Genomic DNA, 27,733 nt, shown 5'->3' on the forward strand with positions numbered 1-27,733 from the left:
ATGTTCTAGGATCCCATTCAAAATACCATGTTATGTGTAGTCAACCATAACGGTGCAAGTGTCCATCTGGTCTGTGACAACTTCTCAGTTTTTCCTTGTTATGTTTTTTTCCTATTAACTTGACAGTTTGTTCAGGTGTTTTGTAGGTTTTCCTGGTTTTTCTGATGTTTCAAGGTCAGACTGGGTTTATGACTTTTGAGGAAGAATATCATGGAGATGAAGTACCCCTTTCTCATCACAGCATATCAGGGTGCATGCTATAACTTGATTTATCACTGATGCTAATTTTCATCTGGCCAAGATAGTGTTTACCACGTTTCTCCACAATAAAGCTTTTTTCTCCCTTCCATATTCTTTGGAAGCAAGTCACTAAGCTGCCCACACTCAAAAGAGACTGAAAATTAAACTTCAATTCTTTTTTAAAATGTCCAGTTTTGCATACAAGTTTTACCACATATATCAGCTCAGTTCATATACTTTATAAATAAATATCTTTATTTTTCCTCTTTAGGAGCAATTAAATAGTAACGAGTAAGCATCTCTTCATTATTCAAGGTTTTTCCATCTTAATAAAACCTTGTAACGAGATCAATGTAATGCAAACTTTAAAATAGTGGTATTGTATCTACTGAAAATAAAAGTAACCGAGTAAGGGAGATGTGAGAGCCTCTCGTAATGGTCACAGTTTCCAAATGTTGTGAGGGAAATGAGTTTGCAGGACGGATTTGTATCTCGGGCAGAAGAGGTTTGCAGATTTGGTGAATTATGCCTCTAGAGCGCCTGTAATTTATTTTCCGCTTTTGCTCTGAGGACCTTACCACCCCTAGGCATCACCTGACCCACCAACTCTGGACTGCAAAAGCCCTAGCAGGAGTACACTACAGATGGCAGGCTGGCGCGAGGAAGGGATTACTCCTGCAGCGAATTTAAACCACTGCCTGCTGGGGAGTAACTGGACGATTTATAGGGCAAGACTGAGTCTGGGAAGTCTGTAGGAAGCTCCTCCCCTCAGCCTAGGACAGGGCGGTCCAGACTCAGCGCAGCGTCTCAGGCCAGAGCGGCGCCCCACCTCTCCCCTAGCTCCGCCCCTTCCCCGTCTCGGCCCCGCCCCTCCTCGTGGCCTTCGCGTCTTCCTTCCGGGTCGCGCTGGGCCGCGCTCGCCGCCGCCGCGCCGCAGCGCGGGACTCTGGGAGCCGCCCCCGCGCCGGCGTCTCCCGGTGCCGCCTGGGTCGCTGGTGAAGCCCACGGCGCGTACCTCTCCCGGACCCTACAGGGTACGGCCCTTCCTTTACTTCTTCCTCCTGCGGGTCTCCGTCTTCCTCCTTCGGCGCTGGGGCGGGGCCGGGCCAGGGCGGAGCGCCGCGCTTCGGGGAGCCTGGGCGCAGGGCAGAGGTCCCCACCGATCGCCCCTCCCCCGAAGCCCGCGTCGCGCTGCGGAGCTTGCTGGGCACCTGTGAATGGCTTACGTGCCTTGGGTGCTGCTTCTCTGTCCCGCTCTGTCTGCAAGGCGTGAGGCGTGCCGGCGTTCACCCTGCCTAGGGTTGTTTACACCGCGGTGTCCCTGGGCCGTGCTGACCCAGCAGCCACCCCGTCGGCCACCTGCCCGGCTGTGTACTTGTTGCTCTTGTGCGTGTTGCCTTGATTTCCCTCTGGCATCGATGGTTTTTGACTAATCAGGCCCATGTCTTCAGGGCTGCCACCAGATACCGGCAGTTTCTATGTTTAGGGGTGTCCTTAGAGTGTCGTGTTGACTTTAACCACCCACTGGGCTTCCTTGTCAACCTGTTTACAATGGGAGTGATTTTGGATTGCCTTGATGGTTCCCAAATGCTTATTGTCACATAGCCTCAAGAGGCCATCACTGATTGAAATATATACGGATAAATAGAAAGTTAAGGTGATATAAACCTGTGGTCAGGTAGTGGCGTTGACAGGATACCGTGTTTGGCGTTATGCCGTGGAGGACTGACTCTACGCCAGGGGCTGTGATCTTGCTTGTTCCAATTTGGTTGAGGACACAAGCTGCCTTTACTGCTGCCTGGCCTGTACTCCTCGGTATCAGGCACATTTTATCCTTAAAAAGCTCACCTAATGGGTCTGTAGATCTATACTGCATATTGTAGCTGTTGGTTAAGTAAAGGGACATTTTCCTAATACATCGTCAACTATCCTATAGTCCTTTATTAGATACTAAGTTATTGGGAGAAAGAGACGGTGTACTGGTCTTCCTAGTGGCAGTGTGCATCACCCTATGGTAGGAACTCTCTAATTTCTCATTGAATTGGATTCTTCTTTTCATGCTTTTCTGAGTACCAACTTCTTACACTGTCTCAAATTTTGGCTTTTCTGAACCTTCAATTTCCTGCGCTTCTCTTCTGTTACTGACTTGAAAAGCAGAGAGGTCAACTCAATGTAAAATGGTTAATTTCTTCTCTATAATGCTGTGATCTAGTGATGCAGTTATAGTACTCTGTACGTGGCATCTTAAAATATTGCTAACTGCTTATCTTTTACTTTGAACATGGTCAGTTATCAAAAACTGCCCCTTTGTTCTTTGCTTTCTTAGTCTCTGCCTTAATTTTCCTAGGATCAACATTCTGTCTTAACTTAAGGAGTTAACTTTGCTGTCCTCTTAGACCTTTTGCCACATGAGGTGTGTGTGTATGTATGTATGTATTCACCTCTGTTTTTTTTCTAGTACTTTTTTAATGTTTGTTTATTTTTGAGAGAGCACCTACAGGTTCTTGTGTAGGAGGGATAGAGAGAGGGAGAGAGAGAATCCCAAGCAGGCTCCTGTGTTATCGGCGCAGAGCCAAAGGCCAGGCTTTATCTTACAAATTGTGAGATCACATCCTGAGCTGAAATGAAGAGCAGGCGCTTGACTGAGCCAAGCAGGTGCCCCTCTTTAAGTACCTTTAATGATCTTATTCTTCCCATCTATAAATCTTTAACCTACCTCAAGAATATTTTCACGTGAGAAAGGAAGTAGGGCGCTTCCCCCCACCCAAAATTGTTAGGCAGTGATCCCATCTTTATTTGTTGGATTCTGTTTTTTCCTACTGATAACAAATACTCCATTTATCCAAGGCCTTAATTCTTGTGTATTCTTAGGATGTTTTCTGAACTGTTGTTCAGTGATCTCTGGCTTCTTGTGCTGATACCGTGCTGCTTTTCTTATTCTAGCTTTATAATGTGTTTAATATCTAGTGATTAAAATAGTGTCTGGTATGTTGTAGGCCACTAAATATTTTTGGAATGATGACACTTGGTAGGGGTAACTTGATTTCCTTGTTACTCCTCCCCGCCCCCCCCCCCTTAAAGTCTCTTGTCTATTCTTGAAATTATTTTTTAACTAGACTTTTTCATGGTGAGTTGAATCATTAGCCATTGTTAGATAATAAATCCCTTTTCTTCGTACCTCAGAACTCGCCATGTAGAGTTGCTCCTCAGAGTTGTAGGTAGAAAAGCAGCTGTTCAAAATCCTCCTGTCTCTAGACTTTGCATTATGTTATTTACCAGTAAGTGTAGTGTGTCTCGTCAGCTATGACTCAGGACTTTCTCTACCTGGTTTCAGCAGCTCTGAGGGATAAGTGCCGATAAAAGTGATACCCAGGACAGCCCCATGTCCATTTGTATTTTACCATCCCAACTGGACATCTTAAATGTAATGAATTTTCAAGTGCTGCTGTAATAGATCCTTAGAAACTTTATTAGATTATAAAATAAATATATACACTGTTCAAAAAAAGTCAAGTAATACAGAAGTAGCCAGAGGAGAAAGTGAAAGTGTTGTGTGCCCACCTACCCCATAACTCCATTTCCCAGAGATCATCATTATTTAATCATTTGTTCTCTCTCCTTCCAGACGTTAAAAATACATATGTATAAGTCTACATTTATTTCATAAATGACACTGTACTATATATATATATATATATATATATAATTTTCTATAATTTCCAGCTAGTAATAATTGATGAGCATCTTTCTATGTCACTGCATTTAACATTATCTTTTTAAAGTCTTTTTGGTATTTCAGTGTAGGAATAACCTAAAATTTATTTAACTGATCCCCCTCTTGATATTTAAGCTATTGCAAATTTATTTCTATCAGAGACAAACTGCAGGGATCGTTTTTTGTATGTATATATTTATTTGCACTTTTGTTTATTTCCTTCATGTAAATGCTTAGATAAGCAACTGCTGGGTCAAAGGCTGTATACATTTTAAATTATGATTGATTGTCATATTGCTCTTCAAAAGGTATTGGAAGAGTAAATTTATATACTTTATAAGAATGCTGCTGCTACCATATCATTGCCAAGATTTGTCACAGATCTGAGATTTTACCCTACTTGCAAGCCAACAGTTTCATGGATACTGGCAGAAGACATGAGACTCCTGGGCCAGAGACAAAGCACAGCAACAGCAGTAACCAGAGTATCACCGTTTTCTTGTGCTTCTTCCTTGAACCCCAGTTTCTGTGGGGTGATGTGATAAGGACTAGGTGACTCTAGCACACACAATAGATTGCATTATAGGACAGGAAGCCTGAGTGTAGGAAACCTGAATCTTTCATTATGGGTTGCAGGTAAACTTGCTTAACCTTTGCCCTACAGAGAGGCATTATATTTATTTTGCTGGTTAATAAACAAACCTGCCCTCTGCTCCAAAGGGAAACCTCTCTTTACCATGGACGTTTGCTAGGTAGACATCCTTGAAAAAATAATCTGGAACAGAGGCCATCAGTGCCTCTGCTTATAAGACCTACAGAAACATGAGAGACCTGTGAAGAATTGTCTCAAAACATAGCTGCTAAGATGATACTATCATTTTTACTTTTTTTTTACATTTTAGTAATTTTATGGATGAAAAATGCTATTTTTTTTACTCTCAATTTTTATATTTCTTTGCTTATTGGTGGAGTTAAATATCTATAAATGTTTACTGGTCATTTGTATTCTTTTGTAACTTACATGTTCTTCCTCTTTGCTTAGTTTTCTGTTGAAGTATTTCTGTTTTTCTTAGTGGTTTGTAATAGTTCTTTACATGTTGTGGCTCTTAGTGACTTGGTATACCATTTGATAATATTTTTTTTTCATAGTCTATATTCTTTTAATGTTTCTGGGAACTTTTGTTATATATACATTTTTATAGTATTTATGTTGTCAGTTCTATTATTCTCTTTATGACCTCTGAATTTCTACCCCAAGATTATTAAGATACTTTGTACATATTCTCTTAATTGGATATTTTGTATCATAAATTTAGATTAAGAAATAGTTGCTATGTTAATATCCTAAAGTTACTTTTCTAAATATCTGGATATTTTTCTAAAACATTTATTTTCATAAGCCATCCTTTCCCTGTTGTTTTCATTTGACACATTTATTATGCTATATTATTTTTTCTTCAAAATTGACAAATTAGTAAGTAAAATATGTTGGTTTCCTACTGTGACTACGAATGTGGTTGAATTCGTCCTATGTGTAATCGCTTGGATTTTAATCTTACAAAATACAAAATACCCTTTTTTCCTTGTTTAATGATTTTTTTTGCCTTGAAGTCTATACTGTCTGATATTACTGTTGGCATCTCTGTCAGTTTTGTGTGTGCCAGATCTATATTGCCCATGTTTAATTTTAATCAGCCTACATCATTTTGCTTTACTTGCCTCTCTTGTAAACCTCAGACATCATATAGCTGGACGTTTCTTTCTCCAGTCTTTCCCCTGTCTTAAACTGAAAGTCTGTAAGAGAATAATTATAGATTCACATGCAATGATAAGAAACAATATAGAGAAATGCCTATGTACACTTCACCTAGTTTCCTTCTGTGGTGCATCTTGCATAACTAAAGTATAATATTACACCTAGGAAATTGACATTGGTACAATCTACAGACCTCATCTAGATTTCATAACTTTCACGTGCTCTCTTGGGTGTGTTTGCATTTAATTCTCTGTAGTTTCATATAGATCTTGTGACCACCACCATAGTCAAAATACAGAACAGTTCCATTACAGAGATTCCTTGTGCAAAAGGCTTTATCTTTTCATAGGAAAATTTAACCTATTCATATTTATCTTTTTTCTTCTCCCTTGCAAGTTTGGAAATTATAAAACCATCTATATAATTGTTTCCCTTATACTTCCTTTTAATAATATGAGACTGTACTCCTTGCCTTCCCTACATTCTTAGTTTTATTGACTTGATTTCTTTTTTATATTACTTGTTTTTCCCCAACCATCCTTTTCACCTTCACCAGTACTGTGTCTGTAATGATTCAAATTTGACTATAAAGTCACTAGTGACTTGAATATTATGTCTTTCCCTTTTAAAAATATTTATTTTGGGGCGCCTGGGTGGCTCAGTCGGTTAAGCGTCCGACTTCGGCTCAGGTCATGATCTCACAGTTTGTGAGTTTGAGCCCCGCGTCGGGCTCTGTGCTGACAGCTCAGAGCCTGGAGCCTGCTTCACATTCTGTGTCTCCCTCTCTCTCTGCCCCTTCCCTGCTCATGCTGTGTCTCTCTCTGTCTCAAAAATAAATAAACATTAAAAAAATAATAAAAAAAAATAAAAATATTTATTTTAACTCTTGTTTTTTGATTGGAATACTTTTTAAAGACTGTTTTTAAGGAGAGTTATGGGAAGTATGTTTGCATGTCAAGAAATATTTTTCATTTTGTTGTTTGTTTTTCTGTGAATAAGAGTTTAAGTGCATTTTTTCTTCTGTAGAATTTCTGAAATATTACATTATATTCTAGCATGTACTTGAATTTTCATCAGCTTCAGTCTCTTGAATCCATTTTATATAGGCATTAGGTTTCTTGCATTTGTATTCCAAGTCACTTATCATTTTTTCATTTAAATTTTTAACTTTAGCCACCATGTTTTTAATTTCAAAGACCTTAACATTTTTAAAAAATTAGTTCTACTTGTTTTATGAATCCCATACTCTATTAATCCACACGAAAGATAACAACTGTTATTTGACAGTGCTCTTCTATCATTTAACTTTTACTGGAGATCATTTGTTCTAACTGCCCAACTTGTTTCCTGGTCTTTAAGATGGCTAATTCTGCTCATATCTATAAATGCAGATCTATGTTGACTGATTTGTACCTGGTTGGGAATCTCTGTGGTCATGAAGGTCACTGTTCACTCTTCTAGACAGGTAGTTTCCTAAAGCCAGGTGAGTGGTAGGGCTCTGTGATGCCGCTTTGTGCTAGACATGAATGGGCAGGACATGCCAACTAATAGGTATCTTTCAGGGTATGCTGGTCAAGAAGAGGCCAATAAAGTAGGGCTCCCATAAACAAGCCGGTATGGGGATATTAAATCTCCAGTTTGACTTTGTTTTGGTCCAAAACAAAGACTGAAATCGAAAGCACACAGAACAGTTCCATTACCCTACGAATTCCTTTGTGAGGGCCGTTTGTAATCATTGGAGTCAACCCCTGTCTTTTCCCCTAACTCTCTGGCAACCACTGACCTGTTTGTCTTCCCTATGGTTTTGCTTTTTCCTAGAGTCTTATAAATGAGGTTATACAATATGTAGCCTTTCAGTGTGGCTTCTTTCACTTACAAAATCATTTTAAGATTCATCTGTGCTATTGGCTGAATCAATGGTTCATTCCTTTTTATTACTGAGTAATATTTCATTGTATGGATAGTTGCTTAATCTTTCATCTGTTGAGCGATATCTTGGAGTGATTATGAATAAATATATAAACATTTGTGTATAGATTTTTGTCTGAAAATAGGTTTTAATACACTTGAATAAATAAAGTAGGAGTGAGGTTGCTAGATGTTTTGGTGAGGGTATGTTGAACTGTATTATAAACTGCCAAAGTTTTCCAAAGTGGCTATACCACTTTGCATTCCCGCCGGCAATGTTTGCAGCATCCAATTTGGTATCATCTTAAAATTTCATTAATCTATAATTAACTGTTCCCAGGTTTAAGATATTAAATACTATCTGTCCCAGGGTTTACCTTTTTGAAATTATGCTTGACATTGCTCTTAAGTAAAATGTTTGCTAGGATACACAAAAATATGCAATAAAAGAAGAAAATGATAAATTGGACTTAATAAAAATGGAAAACTTTTCTCTTTAAAAGATATTATCAAATAGATGAAAAGCCAGGCACAGACTGGGAGAAAGTGTTTGCAAAACATATCTGATAAAAAAACTTGTATCTAGAATGTATAAAGAACTCTTACAACTCAATAATGTGAAACCAAGAAAACCTGATTTTAAAAATGGACAAATTAGACATCTCACTAAAGAAGATACAAATGGCAAATAAAGATATAAAAAAATGTTCCACGTCATTAAAACAAGATGTTTCCACCCACCCACTGGAATGGCTACAGACTGACAGCAGTAACTACTGATGAAGGTGTGGAACAACTAGAATTGTCACACACTGCTGGTGGAAATGTAAACTGCTGCAGCCATTTTAGAAACATTTTGGCACAACAAAACGAAATGTTTATCAGCAGGTGACAGGATATGTCCACATAATGGGTATGATTCAGCAATAAAAGGGAACAAACTGCTGATACACATAATAACAGGGATAAATCTTAAAGATAGGCTGTGCGAGATAAACTAAACAGAATACAGATATATTATTTCACTTATGTAATTCTAGAATAAAGGACAATCTGACTTACAGTGATAGGAAGCAGATTATTTTTTATCTGGTGCAGGAAGTGGATGGGACGGGACACCTGAGTGGCTCACTCAGTTAAGCATCTGACTCTTGATTTTGGCTCAGGTCATGATCTCGCGATTTGTTAGTTCAAGCCCTGCATCGGGCTCTGTGCTGACAGTGCACAACCTGCTTGGGATTCTCTCTCCCTCTCTCTCTGCCCCTCTCCTACTCGTGTGCGTGTACATGTACTTGCACCCTTTCGCACTCTCTCTCAAAATAAATAAGTAAACTTAAAAAAAAAAAAAGGAAGTGGATGGATGATTGGAAGGGGGCACCAAGGAAACTTTTGTGCTGAATGGAAACATTCTATATTTCAGTTCTGGAAATGATTACATTGGTATGTGTCTTTGTCAAAACTCATTAAACTATACTCTGAGCCTGGGTGGCTCAGTTGGTTAAGCGTCCGACTTCGGCTCAGGTCATTTTCTCAAAGTTCGTGAGTTTGAGCCCTGCATTGGGCTCTGTGCTGACAGCTCAGAACCTGGAGCCTGCTTGGGATTCTGGGTCTCCCTCTCTCTCTTCCCCTCCCCCATTCGTGCTCTGTCTCTGTGTCTCTCTCTCTCCCTCTCTCAAAAATAAATAAACATTAAAAAAATTAAAAACAAAAACTATACACTTAAAGTGGAGTACTTTTTTTGGAATGTAAATTGCACACCAAAGTTAATTTAACAGTACTATATACCATTTTAGTTAGTTGCTCTTTTTGCAAGAATGGCTAGAAGTGACATATCTATGATCTTGTAGTTGGATTTTTGTTAGGGAGGCTAAGTATAAATGTAATATATTTCTGTTAGGTAAAATGCTCTTTGTTTTACTGTACAAAAATGTACAGTTAGTATTTGGCTAAAGTAAATTCAATATAATGTATGGTTTTAAGAGCTAGAAAGATTTTTTCTGGCTTCAGTGAGTCTATTAAAATTGCCCTTAACCAGATATTCCTAATATTTTAGACTTTAGTTAAATGTACATTGTGTATCTGCCAAAGGTTTAGGGTTATTTTCCCACTCAGATGGCTTATTCTTACCCATTATTAACAATGAAGAAAACGGTAAAATATAGATAATATAACATGGTGGTATCTGTACCTAAGGTACTTTATATATTGTATCTGTGTTTTTAGGAACATGTCCTTCCTTGTCACTTTTTTTTTTTTTAACTTTAACTCAGTTTATTGACACAGTAACACAGCACACTTGCCTCCCTGACACCCCCACTCCCCTCACCCAATCTAGAGCTTTCCCCCTTCCTTCCCTGTTAGAATGAACTGTTCAGTGAAGACAGAAAAGGGCAGGCCACTTCTACACCCCCAGTCCCACCTTTAAGCTCTACGGGGCAGGGTCTCAGGCACTACTTACTCAGAATCTGTTGAGAGAGAGGAGGGGCAGTCAGCACCATGCAGGGCCGGGCAGAGGCATCCAGCGCCTAAGAGCAGATTCCCACACAACCCCCAGGTTCCTCTTCCTCTCTGCTCTTTGTGACCCTAGGAAGGGGACATGTTGGGGCCTGGGCCTGCAGCCGGGAGCAAGAACTCCTGACTCTGATTTGCAAATTGGGAGTTTGGCTAATGTTTTAAGGCCTAGGGCCCTGGCACCCTAAAGAAAGCCCTGGTGGTGGGAGTGAACTTCAGTGCCCCTGTTTAAAATGTATTGATAACATTAAACAGATTAAGCCGGCTTAACCAAATGCCAGAATAACCCTAAACTGTGAAGAAGGAGGGGATCAGACCTGGTTTCTCCAGGCCAGACACAAAACTTTTGTTTCCTTTTTTTTTTTTTTTTAAACAAAACAAAACATTGACTCCTTAATTCCTTTCTCTTGCTACTAAAGAATGGTCATGAAGTATTTCATAAATTGAGATTTGGTTGTTAAAGTATAGGAAAGAAAGAGAGAGAAAACATTCTGCAAAACTAACCATGATCAATTTCTAGTTTAAATTGATTCTAAATCTTATCCCTTGTTTTCTGCAAGTTTATTTGTAATTTGACTTCCTCTGTACTTCTTGCTTAGTCCTCACCGATCATTCATCACCTCAGCAGAAGTTTTGAAATGCTACTTTTTGTAGTTTTGAGTGCTACTTTGATTCCCAGAAGAGAAAGAAGTACTGTTTGTCTTTGGTTTTCAGGATTTTTCCTCCACCTTTAGATTTTTCTTTCTCAGTGGTTCCCCTGCCTTCTTTTGCTCTAGATTTTCAAGAATCTTTGAAGCTGGATAGGAGGCTCTATTTTCCCAGTTCCTACGCTTGGTTCAGTTAAGAACTCTACACATTTATTCTATATTGGGGCCTTGTTGGATAAAAACTAATCAGAGTAAAAGTGTTTTAACTGGAGGAAGATTTACTTAGAGGAAGAGAGAGGCACATCAAGTAGTAATATTCCGTCTCTGGTAGTCTCCTTACTGACAGTGTTACATTATTTTAATATAGTACATTGTAATGTAAATAATTATGGTGAAGTCAGAGGGCTGCTTTGCCTAGGTCTGTGCTCCTTCGTAGCTCATCTAATACCAGAACTGTATCAACTTGTCTTTTTACCCTTGCTCTTTTTTATTATTGCCTTTCTCAGCTTGTCTGTGCCCTCTTGCTCCTAGGTTATCACTTTTTCTAAGAATTTACTTTTCATTCATAGTTTTTCCAGTTCTTAATCATCCTCCAGTCTTTAACATAGATTTGGAGTGCTAAAAAAAAAAAAAAAAAAACTTCATTGTATTTGAGAAAATAGTTTCCTTTTACCTTTCCAATCATCTCTTTCATGAATCTTTCTTTAATTTCAATCAGTTTCTTTGTAGCCAAGGTCAAGTCTCTTTTATGGGTTCTGGGGCTGCTTTTGTACTAACAGAGGTTACTACTTTTTTACATTCTCTTTGAAAAGTAAAATTTCAATATGTATACTATTCCTTATTGGATGGCTTCAAAGAAGGTCCTACATTTGATTCTTACCTATTGTGTTTCGGTTTTTATTATCCATTTTTTCCCCTCTTTTGCTCTGTATCAAGGTATGGAGCTCCTTTTGCTTCATTTTTCCATCTACGTGTTCTTACCTTGAAGAGTCTCTGGCTTTATTTCTGTGTTTATTTTAATTCTGTCCAGCCATGTCCTCTGCCGGTCTTCAAAAAACAGAACGAGTGCTTCTTGAGCATGTTTTGGCATGTGCTAGGCCCTAACAGTGTAGTTACCATTCAGTGACATCTCAGAACTTGAGGAATTCATTGTCTGGGAGGGCAGAAAAAATGTCTCACCATGTAAGGAATGACCCAGAAAATGTAAGAGCAGAGAAACAGTGAGTGAGCTGACGGACCCTAACAGATGAATAAGGGGGTGCCAAGTGGGGGAAGAACAGGGGCATTCCAGAGCAGCCCAGCCTCAGTGGAAGACTTGAAGACGCTGAGGTGTGCAAGCCCACGTGTGGTGAGGGCCAGGCGGATGTTCTACGGCAAGAGTGGTGAGTGTGTAGAAGCGGAAGGGAGGGGGAGAAGACTGGTGCCCAGGTAGGTGGAGCATTCTGGAGTATTTTATCAGAAAGTCAGCCTTCGTTCAGTGGTACCTCTGTGTATTTGAGGATGAAGAGGAAGAAGCCCCAGGGAGAAGTGCTCCAACAAGAGGAGGAGATATAAGAGCACGTGATGGCAGAGAAGCCTGGAGGGGGCAGGCCAGGAAAGAGGGCTGCTTCGGAGGGGCAGCTGCTGCCCTGAATTCAAATCTGATTCCATCCACTCTTCTTGACCGATGTGTTCCTGCATGATTGCAAGACACCTCTCCTCAAAAGCGTGTCTCTTGGTCCGTTTCAGCAGGATTCAGAAATGATACCATTTCACGTTTGGCCTTTCTTCTTGATACCTTACCGCATTATGCACTCTTACATTTTGGTATGATGCTGCGGAGCGGCCCCGACCCTCCTTTTCCCCCAGCTCTTCTCGGGCGCGTCTCCGCGGGCCGCTCTGCGGAGGTACCGTGATGGGAATTGCCTTCAGTGTCTGGCCGTGCCTTGTTGCCCGTCCTCTTTCCTTTTCCCGGATCTTTTCACTTGACGCGGAGAATCCTCCTTGAGTTTTCAACTTGTCTCTAGCTTCTTGCCTCCCACTGTGAACCTAGCCTTGGCGTGGTCCTGGCTGCGGTTCCTTCTGATTGCCTCCTTTTGTTTATTGTATGAAAAGCCCTTTCCATCCCTCCTCTTCCCCGTGCCGGAGCTCTAGCCGCCTTCTCTGCAGCGCCTGCCATCCTGCTTCTCTCCGCCTCATCGACTCCCCATCTCACTTCAAATCTCAGTAGAAAACATATGTTCTCCCTTGTCTACACCTCTTAATTTCTCTTCTCCACTGTTACTGCTTTCTCTGCAATTGTATTATTTAACTTTGTTAAGCATTTTAGAATATGAAAGATGTAGTTGAAAATAAAGTTGTATTATAATAAAATCATGTCGTGTAAAGCACGTTGTTTCCCAAGGAGTCTGAGAGTCTCAGGATAGAAGTTCAAATGGCTGTCGTTCTGTATTCCTTGATTGTGCTAGTAGAAAAGTTCCATGTGTTGTGGAGAATTTCTCACCTCCTAGCCATTGTTGGCGAGTAATTGGATTAAATGACTAACAAGATAACAATCACCCTATTTCTAATTCTGACTTGTTAAGTGGAAAATAATATTTGTATATGTTGTAAGAGTTTTCAAAATTAAAGGTGCATTTTGAATGAACCAGAAAAGAAAATGCCTCTCCAAAGGTATATTTTATAATCATCCTTTTGGACCAGTTTAGTGTAACAGACTAATATTTATTTATTTGAACCAGGTGGGAAAAGTCATTTTGCCTTTGAATCCCATTCTCCCCATAAAATAGAGTTATTGTATCTTTTACATTTGGTTCATTGCCCATTGGGATATTCATTGGTTATCACAAATTGCCTCCATGCCTTGGCTAAAGTCCAGACAGTACGTAGACGATTTGGACTTAAGCATTGGCCATTGCCGCCCACATGAGTCCTGAGACTATGGCTCCAATCCCCTTTTCAGCTTCATTTGCCAGGGAAAAGTAGAGTGAGCTAGCCTTTCTTCTCCATATGTTCTTCCCCAGCCGCCCCAAACATTTTGATGTGTCATCTGAGTGATTGGAAAGGAGTTTAGAATCAATGAAGGGTGTTAACAATGGGTTTGCACATTTCCTTTTTTATTTCTATGCCTTGTTTATTTTCAAAACGCAGGTTTTAACTTTATTACATTTTTCTGAATAGTACTGCTGGAAAAGAATAAATATATTTGCTTTTTCCGTGTACTATACACTGCTTTTCCTTCTTTCAAAAATTTCTTTTGTCATTTTTAGCTTTATCTTAAAAAATAACAATTATTGTTATTCGTGGTTGGAAAAAATAAAGCATCCATTTACATTTCTCTTCTACTCTGCAGAAGTTTGAATACATAATACATATATTTACAGTTTATAACTCACTTTTACATATGTTGCTTCAATGTAAAATTTTACTGTAACACAGCTTTAAAATGATATTGCTCATATGGCACTCTTGCTGCTTTTGATATTATCCCATATTCTGTAGTAGTAAAAGCTAGCTGGGAAACAAAGTTTGTGGCTTAGTATGTCAAATAGAATTTGGCTATCCCAATTTGTCTCCATCTTTTTGCCCAGAATGATTGTGAAAGTTCACATGAATGATGATATCTTATTTTGCAGATGTATCTTTGGTTTTATGAAATTTTTACTTTCTGATAAATGCAGTTTTACAAAGAAAGTGAAAGAAGCTTATTCGAAGCAGTTTACAGACTGTGGAGTGAGAAGTGATGTCCAAAGATTATAAAGCCAGACCCATCCGTCCACCTTGCAGGTGGCCTACCTGTCACGCTCATGAAGATTTCCAGGAGTAAAACTTGCAGTCTTCCAGTTGTCTGTCACTTGAGTTGGATACTTATAAGTTGTTCTTTATTTCCTAAATTTCATTTTGCAGTTTATTTTATTCTTTTCCTTTTAAGAGACAGAAGGACCAAATAAATTCTTTGGGAAATTACCCCTGTTGATTTACCTGGGAGCCTATTTTGGAATGAAGTGTGTATGATCAAAGAGCTGTATCATTTTAAATTTTGGCATTAAATATTTGAGATTTGTGCATTTGTAAATTTTTTCTTTGCAACAGATTTATACTTGTGGTAGGTGAAATATTTGAATAAAGAGGTGCGTACTAACTAGATAATTATTTTTTCCCACACTGATAACATGACCTATACTTTAGCACTTGGTGTTACATTTTCTGAGGTGAATCCAAATTGTCAATTCCTGGTACATCAACTCTAGGAACATGTGCTGCAGACCCACCTTATTTATTTTAATACGTGTTTTGTTACTCTTCTCCAGAAATTGTCTTGTTCAGATTGTTCTATTATTTCTTGTTCTTGGAGTGCAAGTTCCTCCACTTAGTGAGTCTGCCTACTGACTGTCCTTCATCATGGTTCATTTTCTCTTGTAGTCTGTGAGTTTTTACTGTGCCGTATCTTTTGTAAGGGTTTAGTCTGTCCTGTGTCGTGGAAGCATCCCCGCAGAGAGGTTTCCCATCTACCCCTATCAGCTTCTAAAGTTTTACCAGCTCAGGACTACTTTTTTGGGGTTTTTTGGGGGGGCTTAGGGATGGGGTAGCGTGAATTTAGGCCCATGCTTTTTGGCTTACGGATGATGGTAGTGTGAATTTAGGCCCATGCTCTTTATGAGGCATGATATATGCCTAATAGGGTCTGATTTCCCTCTAGCAACTTTTCTCCATTGCCTAAATTGGTGTCCTATCTTCTTAGGCTTCTTGGCCATTGAGCTAAGTTTTTATATCCCTGGTTTCACAGATAGGATGATCTTTCCTAATGTTTGGCTTTATGAAGATCTTCCAGAGGTCACCTCTGGCTTGAAATAACCTTTCTGCATGGGTGTTAGAAGGTCCCCTAATAGCCCTTAAGGCCTGTAACTGGTTCCGAGAGTTGTATCAGCTTCAGCTCCTGCTCTGTGCTGTTTGTTTCTCACAGCTGTGGATTTTCCTCACTTGTTTCAAGCTCAGTTCTTTCATTACTATTTTACTGGTTATATTTCAGTGTGTTTGCATCTGGCTGGGATTAAGAGGCACAAGAATTCTGTTACATAATTTTAAATTATTTTAGACTTTTATAGTGTTTTTTGTTTGCCCATCACCTTTCTGTCAACATGACAATATTTTGTACCTACCATGTTCTTCGTACTTTGAGAAATGAAGATCTTTGGCTGGATTCCCTCCTTCAAGAAACTTAGTTTTAGTGTAAACCCTTGTGGAGCTAAGGTATATATCTGATACCAAGGTGGTGTCAGAGACTAAACATAGTGAGTAAAGTGGCTAGAAAAGGAATGATAGAGGCAGACAGACCTAGAGTAATACAGTGTTTAGAGGTTGACTGAGTTTACTGGGTTAGACAAATAGATGTGGGTCTAGCTTGAGGAGAACCTTGGAAGGTCAAACTAAAGAACTTAGATTATGTCTTATAGGTAAGAAAAAAATTATTGAAGGCTATTGAGTGGCAGGGACATTTAAGGTATTAGTCTTAGTGTTAAAGTTTTGAAAGGCTCACCCATCACTCTACTAAAGAAAAGTTATATTTTCTTAGGAGAAGTTAAACTTCTGTTAAACTTCTAAACCTTAGGCACAGGCATGAGTATATTTGAATTCCTTGTTTGTGTAGACCAGAGGTACCTACTCAACATGGACAGAGGTTAAGCCTGTGTTACAAACTAATGAAGTTGGCTGGGAATAATGGCAGCTGCCTGGAGAGTATAGAGCTCTTCTAACAGGGGGTCCTCTTGATTTTTTAAGGGTTGCAACCTAGTCAGACTTTTAAAAAGTACTATTTGAGTATGGTATTGGCACAAATATAGACATATAGATCAATGGAAACAGAAAAGAGATCCCAGAATAGACAGCCCATGCTTATATGATCAATTAATCTATGACAAAAGAGACAAGACTCTACAATGGGGAGTAAACAGTCTCTTCAATAAATGCTGCTGGGAAAACTGGACATCTACATGTAAAGGAATGAAACTGGACCACTTTCTAACAGCATACACAAAATGGATTAAAGACCTAAATGTGAGACCTGAAACCATAAAAATCCTAGAAGTGAACCTAGATAGTAGTTTCTTTGACATTGGTTAGAGCAACATTTTTCTACATGTGTCTCCAAAAGCAAAAATAAACCATTGGAGCTACATCAAAATAAAAAGCTTTTGCACAGTGAAGGAAATAGTCGACAAGACAAAAAGGCATCCTACTGAATGGAAGAAAATATTTCAAATCATATATCCAGTAAGGGGTTAATATCCAAAATATATAAAGAACTCATGCAACTCAATACCAAAAAAAAAAACAAAAAAAAAACAAAAAAACCAGTCTGATTAAAAAATGGGCAGAGGACCTGAATAGTCATTTTTTCAAAGAAGACATACAGATGGCCAACAGACACATGAAAAGATGCTCAGCATCACTAATCATGAGGGAAATGCAAATCAAAACCACAATGAGATATCACCTTACACCTGTCAGAATGGCTAAAATCAAAAAGACAAGAAATAACAAGTGTTGGTGAGGATAGGAGAAAAAGGAACCCTCATGCACTGTTGGTGGGAATCTAATTGGTATAGCCGCTGTGGAAAACAGTATGGAGTTTCCTCATAAAATAAAAAATAGAAATACTGTATGATCCAATAATTCTACTACTGGCTATTTACCTAATGAAAATAGAAACACTAACACAAAAAGATACATTCACCTCTATGTTCTTTGCAGCATTATTTATAATAGCCAATATATGGAAGCAACTTAAGTGTCCATTGATAGATGAATAGATAAAGAAGATGTGGTGTGTGTGTGTGTGTGTGTGTGTGTGTGTGTGTATGCACACACACACAGGAATATTATATGGCCATAAAAAAAGGATGAGATCTTGTCATATGTGACAACACGGATGGACCTAGATGGTATTACACTTTTGAAATAAGTGAGACAGAGAAAGACAAATACCATGTGACTTCACTTATATGTGGAACCTAAAAACACAAATGAATAACCAGAATCAGACCTATAAATACAGAGAACACTGTAAGTTGTCAGAGGGAAAGGGGTTGATGGATGGGCTAAATAGGTGAAGGGGAGTGGGAGATACAGGCTTGCAGTTATGGTATGAATAAGTGATGGGAATAAAAGGCACAGCATAGGGAATATAGTCAGTGATATTGTTATAGCATTATATGGTGACAGATGGTAGCTACACTTGGGGTGAGCACAGTATAAGTGTATATAGTATAGTGTAGAGATGCTGAATCACTATGTTTTACATATGAGCCTAATGTAACATTGTGTATCAATTATAATCAGAATTTTTAAAAAACAAAAATAAACAATGAGATAAAAAGTACTGTTTGGTCCCCATAACACATGTCTGCCCACGTACTTTGACCCGTAAGCTATAGGTTTGTAGTGTTTATACAGAAAGGGGTCATTATATTTTTACTACGTTCTGTCATGAAATTTTGTTTTTTCATTAAAATTTTTTTTAATGTTTATTTATTTTTGAGAGGCAGAGCATGAGCAGGGAAGACTAGAGAGAGGGAAACCAAGAATTCGAAGCAGGCTCCAGGCTCTGAACTGTCAGCACAGAGCCTGTCTTGGGGCTCAAACCCATGAACCACAAGATCATGACCTGAACTGAAGTCGGACACCTAACCGACTGAGCCACCCAGGTGCTCTTGTCATGAAATTTTAAATAAATTATTCAGAATTGTCCACAAGATTCAGAAACATGTAACCTGTTCAGTTAGAAAGTTCTATATCAAATAAATAGCTGTTTATGTTTATCTGTCTAAAAGATGATCTATAATCTTTTTGGGTTATTTGACTTCCTAAATTGGAAATAAAAGTATCTTCTAAAACTCTTATCTTATAGGTAAAAGAATGTGACGTTTCAACATTTGAACCTGAAATCAGCATGCAGTTTTCAAGGCACATGGATGAATGCCAACTTTTACATTTCCTGTGTGTATCCTGTGACCATTCTCTCTGGGGTGAGTGATTTCCAAGAGTATCTGGCAGCTAACCAGATGCCAGCCAGCCATGGACTGCCCTAACAAATACTGCTAAGAGTTATAAATTAAACACTGTCTGGTGATCTGTGATGTGTAAGGCAGTTAATTTAGTTGGTCTGGATTAACTGTCAGCTCCAGAAAACTATATTCCCATAATGTGAAATCTGTACTTAGCATGTTTGGAGGTAAGTAATAATTAACAATAGGGAATCATTTGTTAAAATGTAAAATTAAAAAATGCCTTAAGGTTCTTTCAGATTCACAGCAGTGTTTTAGTTGTTCACCATATATTTTAAATAATTTTAATTTTAAAAGTTCAAGGATTTTAGTATTTTTTGAAAGATAGAACTTTGTATGAAATGGAGTTTTTTGGATCATATATACCTTCCATTGCCTTATAATATCAGTTTTGCTTCCCACATAGCATAGAATTATATACATTTTCAATATTTAGGTTTCTTAAAAATATATTTGATAAGTTATGCCAGAGATTTCACATTTACAGTGAGTTTGCTTTTTCAGTTTCATTCTGGGAAATTATATTGGGGGGAAAACCTAATTATTACCTTATCCATGCATTTTTCTGCTTATTTAAATTATTTTACTTTACCAAGCCATTCATTTTTTTTTAGAACATCCTTCAAAGAGTTCATGCGTCTTACTGAGGACACCTGACCTTTTGAAGCTTCATAATTCACACCTAGATGTCACCAGTCTTTCCCATGTTAACCGTTCTGACTATGTTTTATTATATATGCCTTCGGCGCCGAGCCAGGACAGCTACAAGAGGAGAAATGATGAACAGCCATAGAACTATAGAATCAAACAGCCGGACTTCCCCTCTCCACGCAGAGGTGGTCCAGTATGCCAGAGAAGTAGTGGATTTCAGTTCCCATTATGGAAGTGAGAACAGTATGTCCTATACCATGTGGAATTTGGCAGGTGTACCAAATGTATTTCCAAGTTCTGGTGACTTCACTCAGACAGCCGTATTTCGAACTTACGGAACATGGTGGGATCAGTGTCCTAGTGCTTCCTTGCCATTCAAGAGGACGCCACCTAATTTTCAAAGCCAAGACTATGTGGAACTTACTTTTGAACAACAGGTGTATCCTACAGCCGTTCATGTTCTGGAAACCTATCATCCTGGAGCAGTCATTAGAATTCTGGCTTGTTCTGCAAATCCCTATTCCCCAATTCCACCGGCTGAAGTAAGGTAAGACTCAGTTTTTAATGACCAGATTTTATGGCTGGAAGGTTTTGGATGTTTTAATATTGGAGGTCTTTTTTTATTCTCAACTAATTTAGACAAATTGGATTAAAAAAATTTTTTTTAATGTTTATTTATTTTTGAGAGAGAGAGAGAGAGAGAGAGAGAGACAGAGCTTGAGAGGGGAAGGGCCAGAGAGAGAGGGAGACACAGAATCTGAAGCAGGTTCCAGGCTCCGAGCTGTCAGCACAAAGCCCGATGCGAGGCTCGAACTCACGAACCACGAGATCATGACCTGAGCCGAAATCTGACGCTTAACAGACTGAGCCACCCAGGAGCCCCTAAACAAATTGGATTTTTAAAATTTTCCTTAGTTTTCTAATAGGGAAAGAAAGATCACACATTTTAAGATATGATGAATTCTTTATACCTATAAAACCTTACACTATAGCATTCATATGTCATGAGATTTGTGTGTCAATTTACTATAAACAAAAAAAGCATGATTTGAACTAATTGGGATGTGGGCCAATCTGAGAAGTTAGTAGGATATATGACCTGTAACATATTTAAGAAAAGTATCATATGATTGCTTTTACATACAGTGAGTAACTCAAAGTAGGCCTATAGAGTAATACTTAAGGTGGGGTATTTGGGGGATTAGCTTTAATATTAGGGGGATGTTTTTGTAACAAGCATATTCATTAAAAACATGTTGCTTTAAGAAATTCATGCATTCTTTCTAAAAGCCTATTTATATCAATTTGCATACCAGTGCCTCTCTTTTGTAGTTCAGCCTCCTGTGTTCTAAAAATATAATTATTTGGGGCGCCTGGGTGGCTCAGTCTGTTAAGCATCCGACTTCAGCTCGGGTCATGATCTCATGGATCATGAGTTCCAGCCCTGCATCAGGCTCTGCGCTGATAGCAGGGAGCCTGGAGCCTGGTTCGGATTCGGTGTCTTCCTCTGTCTCTCTTCTCTTCCTCGGCTTGCACTCTATCTCTCTCTCTCCCCTCTCTCTTACTCTCTCAAAAATAAACATTAAAATTTTTTTTAAATAAAAAATAAAATAAAAATATAATTATTTGACTAGGTAATATATTCGTATGGTTCAAGAATCTAAAAAGTACATAATGCAGTCTTGCATATATCCTGTTCTCCATGTGCCTAAGACCCATCCCTCCTCAAAGAAACCACTTTTATCCGCTTACTTTTTTCCAGAGTTTATGTGGATATAAGCAAAAACAAATATTTTACTTTATTTACACACAAAATAAGCATACTATTCACATTGTCTTATACCATGTTTCATTTAATACTACATATTGTGTCTTTTCATATAAGTACGAAGAGAGAGAGGTTCCTTATTCTTTTCTATAGTTGCAAGTAATGCACAGTGTATATGTATCCCAACTTATTAACCAAACGCCTATTGATGGGAACTTAATTTTTCCATGCTTTTGCTATTTTGAGAATTAATGCAATGAATAACCTTGTCATGAATCACCTCACGTGTGCAAGTATGTCTGTGGGTTAAGTTCCCAAAAGAATTGCTGAGCCAAAGGTCTGTGTATTTGTAATTTTGATATATAGTGCCAAAATCTCTTCAAAGAGTCTATTTATATTCGTATTAGCAGTGTATGTGCATACATGTTTGGCCAAAGCCTCACCTACAGAGTATGTTAATTTTAATATTTTTGCTTGTTTGGTAGGTGAAAATGTTATATAAACCTTAAGTTGGAATACTTTTATTATCTTCAAGCTTGAATATGTTTTCATGTTTAAAAGCCATTTAAATTTCCTTCTCCTTGAACCGTCTGATCATCTTATTTGCTCATTTTTCTATTACTTGTTGTTATCAGTTTTAAGATCTTTATATCACTATTAATTTGTTCATTAAACATTTGTGTGTGTCTACCATGTGCTAAGCATTGTTTTGGGTATCGGGGATACCTCAGTGAACAATGAGCAAAATAGACAAAAAGCCCTGCCCTTTTGAGTGTATTCTAACTCCAGAGCAGTTTGTGGGCACCTGTTAAACAGTAAGACTCTAGCTGCCAGTGGAGGAGGAGTGGGGACAAGGATCAGTTACCACCTGCCACATTGCTTCCTTGAAGACCCTTGCCCCCTCAACTCTAAGGGAGTACCTCCCCAGTGTCAGGAAATAAATACAGCTCGAGCTGGAAACTGCTGGAATAATCTCTATTTGTTCTTTTCAGAATGAACTCGAAAATTCATTGTGAATAATACTACTGATGAATCTGTTTTTTTTTTTTTTAAACACAAAACCAGCATCGTTTAATATACAGGTTTGATTTTTTTTTCCCCCCTGAGGGAGAAGTCCTTTGGGAAGGATCCTTTCTTACATGAGAATTGTTTAATTGGACTCTATCATTCTTTGTCTTTTTCCCACAAAGTTATCCCCCTTTTTCCTGAAAAGCTAAACAAATTTGGGAATGAGATCTATGAAACATGCAGTATCTTTAATCTAAAACATAATGTCTGCATAACTGATTTTGAGTGTAAATCATGCTCTTGGATTCCTAGCTGAGAGTTGGAGTGTGTGGTTGAGATTAAAGTGACGACTTTATTTATAGATACATCTCTAATTTGTTTAACTGAATTTTATCTTTATTCCACAGACAATACCCTTACATTTTAAGAGAAAAATAATTTAGCCAATATATATTATTGCGGAATAAAAAAGGACCTTTAAAATTTTACTGATTATGAAATCAATAGTTGTTTCATTGTTTAAAAAAACTTGTTACAAAATATCAAGAAAGAAAATATATAGGAAACAAGACCTCCACAATTCTCCCCAGACTCAGTAACTGTTAACATTTTGGTGAATTTCTTTAAACAGTCAGAAACATTGAACACCTTCTCTGCCAGTTCCCTGCTGCAAACAAAACAAAGAACCAGACAAACATGGCTCTTGTTCTTTGAGTTGTTGTAGGTCAGTCTGGAAGAAGACCATAAGATCACAGGGAGCGTGTGTTGGTGGTGGGAAGACCTCAGCTGTGGGGCTCAGAGAAGTCTTCCCTGAGGAAGTAACTTAACCGAGAGCCGAAGGTTGAGTGAGGCTTTAGTTTGGATGGGAGAGGTACAGAGAGAACCACACATGCAAAGGCGAAATCATGACATGAGATCTGGGTGTTTGAAGAACTTTCTGACAAAGGTTCAAGAGTGCAGAGAATAAGCTAGTGAGGGGCCACAAGCGTGTAAGTGCCATTCTTAAGATCTAGCCCAGTGGTTACCACGCTTTGGGAATCGCAGGGCTCTTGGATCCAGTTTTCCAGAAGCAGACCTTCAAGACTGCTGTTATGCAATTGCTTTGCTCTGGAAGTGCTCCTGGAGAAGCCAGGAGAACTAGGGAGAGGAAGAAGTCAGGCAAGGAGGCGCTTTCACATGAAGTCTCAGTCTGCCTGGAGGAAAAGTTATTAGGGAGGTGGGCTCTTATACTCCCGCACCTGTCTTGGGCTGTGGCCAGGGGAGTGGGAAGGGGAATGGAAGTCTCTTAGGCACATGCTACCCTCTGGATGGAGAGACTGTACTTTGAAGAAGGATGCGGGTGGAGGCCCTTAGGAGCAAAGCAAGGAGATGTGGAAGGTGGGCACACAGAACTGACCAGGAGGTCTAAGTGGAATACAGGGAGAGAAAGCTGGCGGTCTTAAACTAGTAAACATAATAAAAATGATCATAAAAACTGATACAGGTTGTCACATTATTTACTTTGCTAAGTAAGTATGCGTTAAAAACACAAACAAATGGAATACATCATTTGTCATCACCATCATGTCATAAAAGAAACCTCAGTTTATACTGAGAAATTAGCATGATCAGAATCTTAAAGAATGGTTGGCATTTTACATGTATATTTGTGCATATTTTTTAAATATGAAATTTATTGTCAAATTGGTTTCCATACAACACCCAGTGCTCATCCCAACAGGTGCCCTTAATGCTCACCACCCACTTTCCCCTCCCTCCCACCCCCCATCAACCCTCAGTTTATTCTCAGTTTTTAAGAGTCTCTTATGGTTTGACTCCTTCCCTGTCTAACTTTTTACCAATACATTCCTTATTTTTCACATTTATTCATGGAAATCTCCATCACGCGCTGTTATTTGGGAACCACTGGACTCTACTACCTAATATTTTAATTGAGTACATGGTTTTATGCCTATCTTAAGAGTTAGCAAACAAGGGAGTGTGTTGGAGTCGTTCAGGAATTTGTTTGCAGGAAATGGACTTGTAGTCCCGGAACATTCAAAATTCAAAAGCGGTCTTTCCCCATTTCGTCTGGTTGATTTCTTTGTTCAGTGAATGAAGTAGATAAGTTACAGGTAGTTCTGTAAGATCTCAGAGTCTTCTGACTTCTTGCCTACTGCCCTATTAAGAGAAAAGAAAATAGGTACTACACGGTGTCCTGGTCCTGGGGATAAGATCTTACTGGATGCTTGTGTAAGAGTCAGAAAAAGGCTAGTACAGGGTTACACATTGGAAGAGAGAGACAGAAAAAGAGGAGAAAGAAAATGACAAATTGAGGTCCTGTTAAAGAAACTGACTGGAATAAAGTTATTTGGGGATAAAATTTAGTGGTGTGGATTTTTTTTTTTTTGAGCGTTAAAAGAAAGCATTTAATTATATAATACTGAAGTTAAGAAAGGAGAGGAAAAGAAAGTGGCTGTCACATAGAGAATTTGCTGCCAAAGGAAGTTGCTTAAGTAACAGTTTCCCAAATTGGTCATAGTCTAGTCCTGATTTTGTAGGCCAAGAAGCATGATTTTGTCATGGAAGTCGCCAGGCCCTAAAGTGGTTGGTTCTTAAAGCAGATGCTAGTTAGTTCCAATTAGAGATAGGCTGGGAGGCAGGGAATGAGTAGGTATACTATCGGAATCCTTTTCTTTTATTCTTGTTGGTTTTCCTCTTCTATCCATTTACTTTCAGCTGGTGAAATGGAGCAGTGTTGCCAAGAGAACTGTCTTTGTGCTGACTACTACATATGCTTACTAACCAGGAGAAATTTTGGTTATAGGAAAGCTTTTTGCATCTGTGTGCTTGACTTCCAACCTAAATATGTTGGAAAACTTGCTTTCTCTGGTTTCCATTGGTGAACATCTCTCTCTCTCTTTTGGTTTACCTGTTGCTTCCTGGGAGCCTTGGAGGGCCTTTCTCAATGGGGAAACGAGATCAACAGCAGAGAAGGAGTGGTTTGTTTCTTTGTTTCTAAGAACTGGACACATGGTAGGCGTTCAGTACCATCAACAGAAAGGGAAATAAGTGGGCTGGTGAAGTGAATGTTATTGGTTACCATCCCAGAATTAAGTGTTCTAAAGTGCAGCCAGAATGGGATTCAGAGCTGAATCCTGCATACGCGATAGTGTAGATTTAAAATACTTACATAGGGCATTTAGAGTTGGTCAGACTTGTCTGGTAGATATATACAGTGTGTGAGCATATATAGTAAACACTTAAATATGTGGACTATGGAGCACAATTTAAAGCGGTTTAATTTTGTTAATGCTGTCCTAAGTCTAGAGGATTAAAGGAGTTGGGGCTATCTCACAGAATAGTGTGTGTGTGTGTGTGTGTGTGTGTGTGTGTGTGTGTACGTACACCCACACGTGTGCACATGTACATTTGTTTGTATTTGCTTGTTTTCATGGACTAGGTTTTAAGATTCTGGTTTTAGTTTTCCAGAATAAAATAATACTGGCATATTTTCTTGTTGGATAAAATAGATACCTTTCTCTTGCTAACTTTGAAATAATACATTCTAGTTCTATTAAGAAATTTTAAATAAAAATTCACTTTAATGCACACACCTCAGGATCAATTTGATTGATCTCATAGTTAATGTTAACTTAATTCAGTTGGCCACAGACCTATAAAATAATTTTTCTTTTCATAATTTTTTGTTACTTTTTAGGTTATCAAGACAAAAGTGAAATATAAATAACCAATTTAGATACTTGAAAGTTTTTATATTTAGACATATTTTTAAATATTTCTAAACACTGATAAGATGATGATGATGTTCTCCTTTAAGTATACTGTCACATTTACAACTTAAGTTATATGTATAGGTAAATATATAATATTCATGCTATATGGAAAAGCGAAAGTGATGCTAAAATAGCATTAATCCTGATATACCACAAAAGTTAAGGAAGTCAATTTGAAGCATCATCTAGCCTTGTCCATTCTGCAGAGTAGGTAAGGAAGACTTTGGTAGATTAATACCTTATTAACATAGAATATTGCTGCTCTAGTCAATGCTTTTCTTTAAGCTTATATTTGTACATTTATAATGTAATTTACATTATAGCGCAGTTCAAACTGCACATGAAGAGCATGTATTAGCTGTATTTATTTATTGCAAAGGATCTGGCACAGATGATTTATATGTCACATTTTCAGTGTTTCCTGTTAAGCTTCATAAAAGCTCCTCATTGAAGCTAAATAATAAAACAGACTGGGTTTAAGATCACATGTGTTGTGAACCAGTACAGGCAGTTATTTCAAAGGGTCCTGACTGGTCCTTCTTTCCTAGACATGAGACATTTCTCTAACATCATCTGATGTCATTTTGCCATAGCAACAAAAGAATGAATAAAACTGTTTACCTCCTGATTCGTGGAAATATACTGTTCAAAATTAGGAATGCATTTTCCTACCAGCATGGTTTTAAATGATTCATACGTCAGTTCCTTTACATGCATTTATGTAAATGCATAAGTTTATGTGAGATTGTTCAAATCAGAACTGTTAGGAACCCTCAAGAGTTTTGCGATTAATCTGTAGGGGTGCCCAGGTCTAGGCTGGCATTCCAAGTGTGCTTGACTGCCATGTCACAGGAAGAGGAAGATGCCCAGCCTGCTTTCCTTTCCTTTTATACCCGCCACAACCTGCTCTACTCCTTAGAATAGAACTCTTCCCCAGTTTGTCAAGGTGGGTCATAGAGTGGGACCTGTCTCTCCACTCTTAACTCTCATGTTGTCTCCAGATACGGGACTCACAGGCTCTTTGTGTTTGATGAGTTTTATTTCTAATTTTCAGGAAAGAACCAGCAAAAGTAGCAACTATGAGGTGATTTTAAAGCTTCTAGTAAGTGCGAAAGTTCCTACTATAGTGGGTAGTGATCCGTTTACTATGATCCCTGTGAGCTTCTGCTGTGTGCTTTTATTCCCACAGGTAGATATGATCATGCTTCCTTTCTCCATTCCCCGTATGCCCTTCTTGCTGCCATCTTGGCTTAAAGACCATGAGGGTACCTACATGTTGATGACTCACACTTTTTTGTCTATTTCAGTTTCCTAAATGTCTTACCGTAATCAGTTTCTACTTAAATCTTAATAGGTCACTGGGCCAAGGAAATGAACTGGCAATATATTAGAGGAAGAAAACCCTCATATGATTAATAAGTTTATGAAAATATTTTAAGTATTCTTAGTAATCAGGGAATTATAAATTGTCATGTGGAGATATGGCTTACCATGAAATTAGAGATTGTTTTTAAAAATAAATAATACTGGGCGCCTGGGTGGCTCAGTCAGTTAAGTGGCCAACTTCAGCTCAGGTCATGATCTCGCGGTCCGTGAGTTCGAGCCCCGCATCGGGCTCTGTGCTGACAGCTCAGAGCCTGGAGCCTGTTTCGGATTCTGTGTCTCCCTCTCTCTGACCCTCTCCTGTTCATGCTCTGTCTCTCCCTGTCTC

The 27,733-nt window shown here is 38.5% G+C and overlaps 1 protein-coding gene across 3 annotated transcripts in view; it reads left to right on the plus strand.

Moving 5' to 3' along the window:
• Positions 1-1,168: 1,168 nt before the first annotated feature.
• FBXL4 (F-box and leucine rich repeat protein 4) overlaps positions 1,169-27,733 on the plus strand; it is an 83,366-nt gene continuing 56,801 nt past the window's right edge. For all 3 annotated transcript variants that reach the window (XM_047101211.1, XM_047101213.1, XM_047101212.1), the window contains exons 1-3: positions 1,169-1,274; positions 18,663-18,780; positions 19,434-20,017. In XM_047101211.1, coding sequence (XP_046957167.1) covers positions 19,506-20,017 — 512 coding nt within the window. In that variant the 5' untranslated portion in view covers positions 1,169-1,274; positions 18,663-18,780; positions 19,434-19,505. The remainder of the gene's footprint in view (positions 1,275-18,662; positions 18,781-19,433; positions 20,018-27,733) is intronic.

This window comes from Lynx rufus, unplaced genomic scaffold (assembly GCF_022079265.1).
Source record: "Lynx rufus isolate CCGP_SWC_20201006 ecotype Redwood Valley unplaced genomic scaffold, mLynRuf1.p SCAF_6, whole genome shotgun sequence".
Lineage (NCBI taxonomy): Eukaryota > Metazoa > Chordata > Mammalia > Carnivora > Felidae > Lynx > Lynx rufus.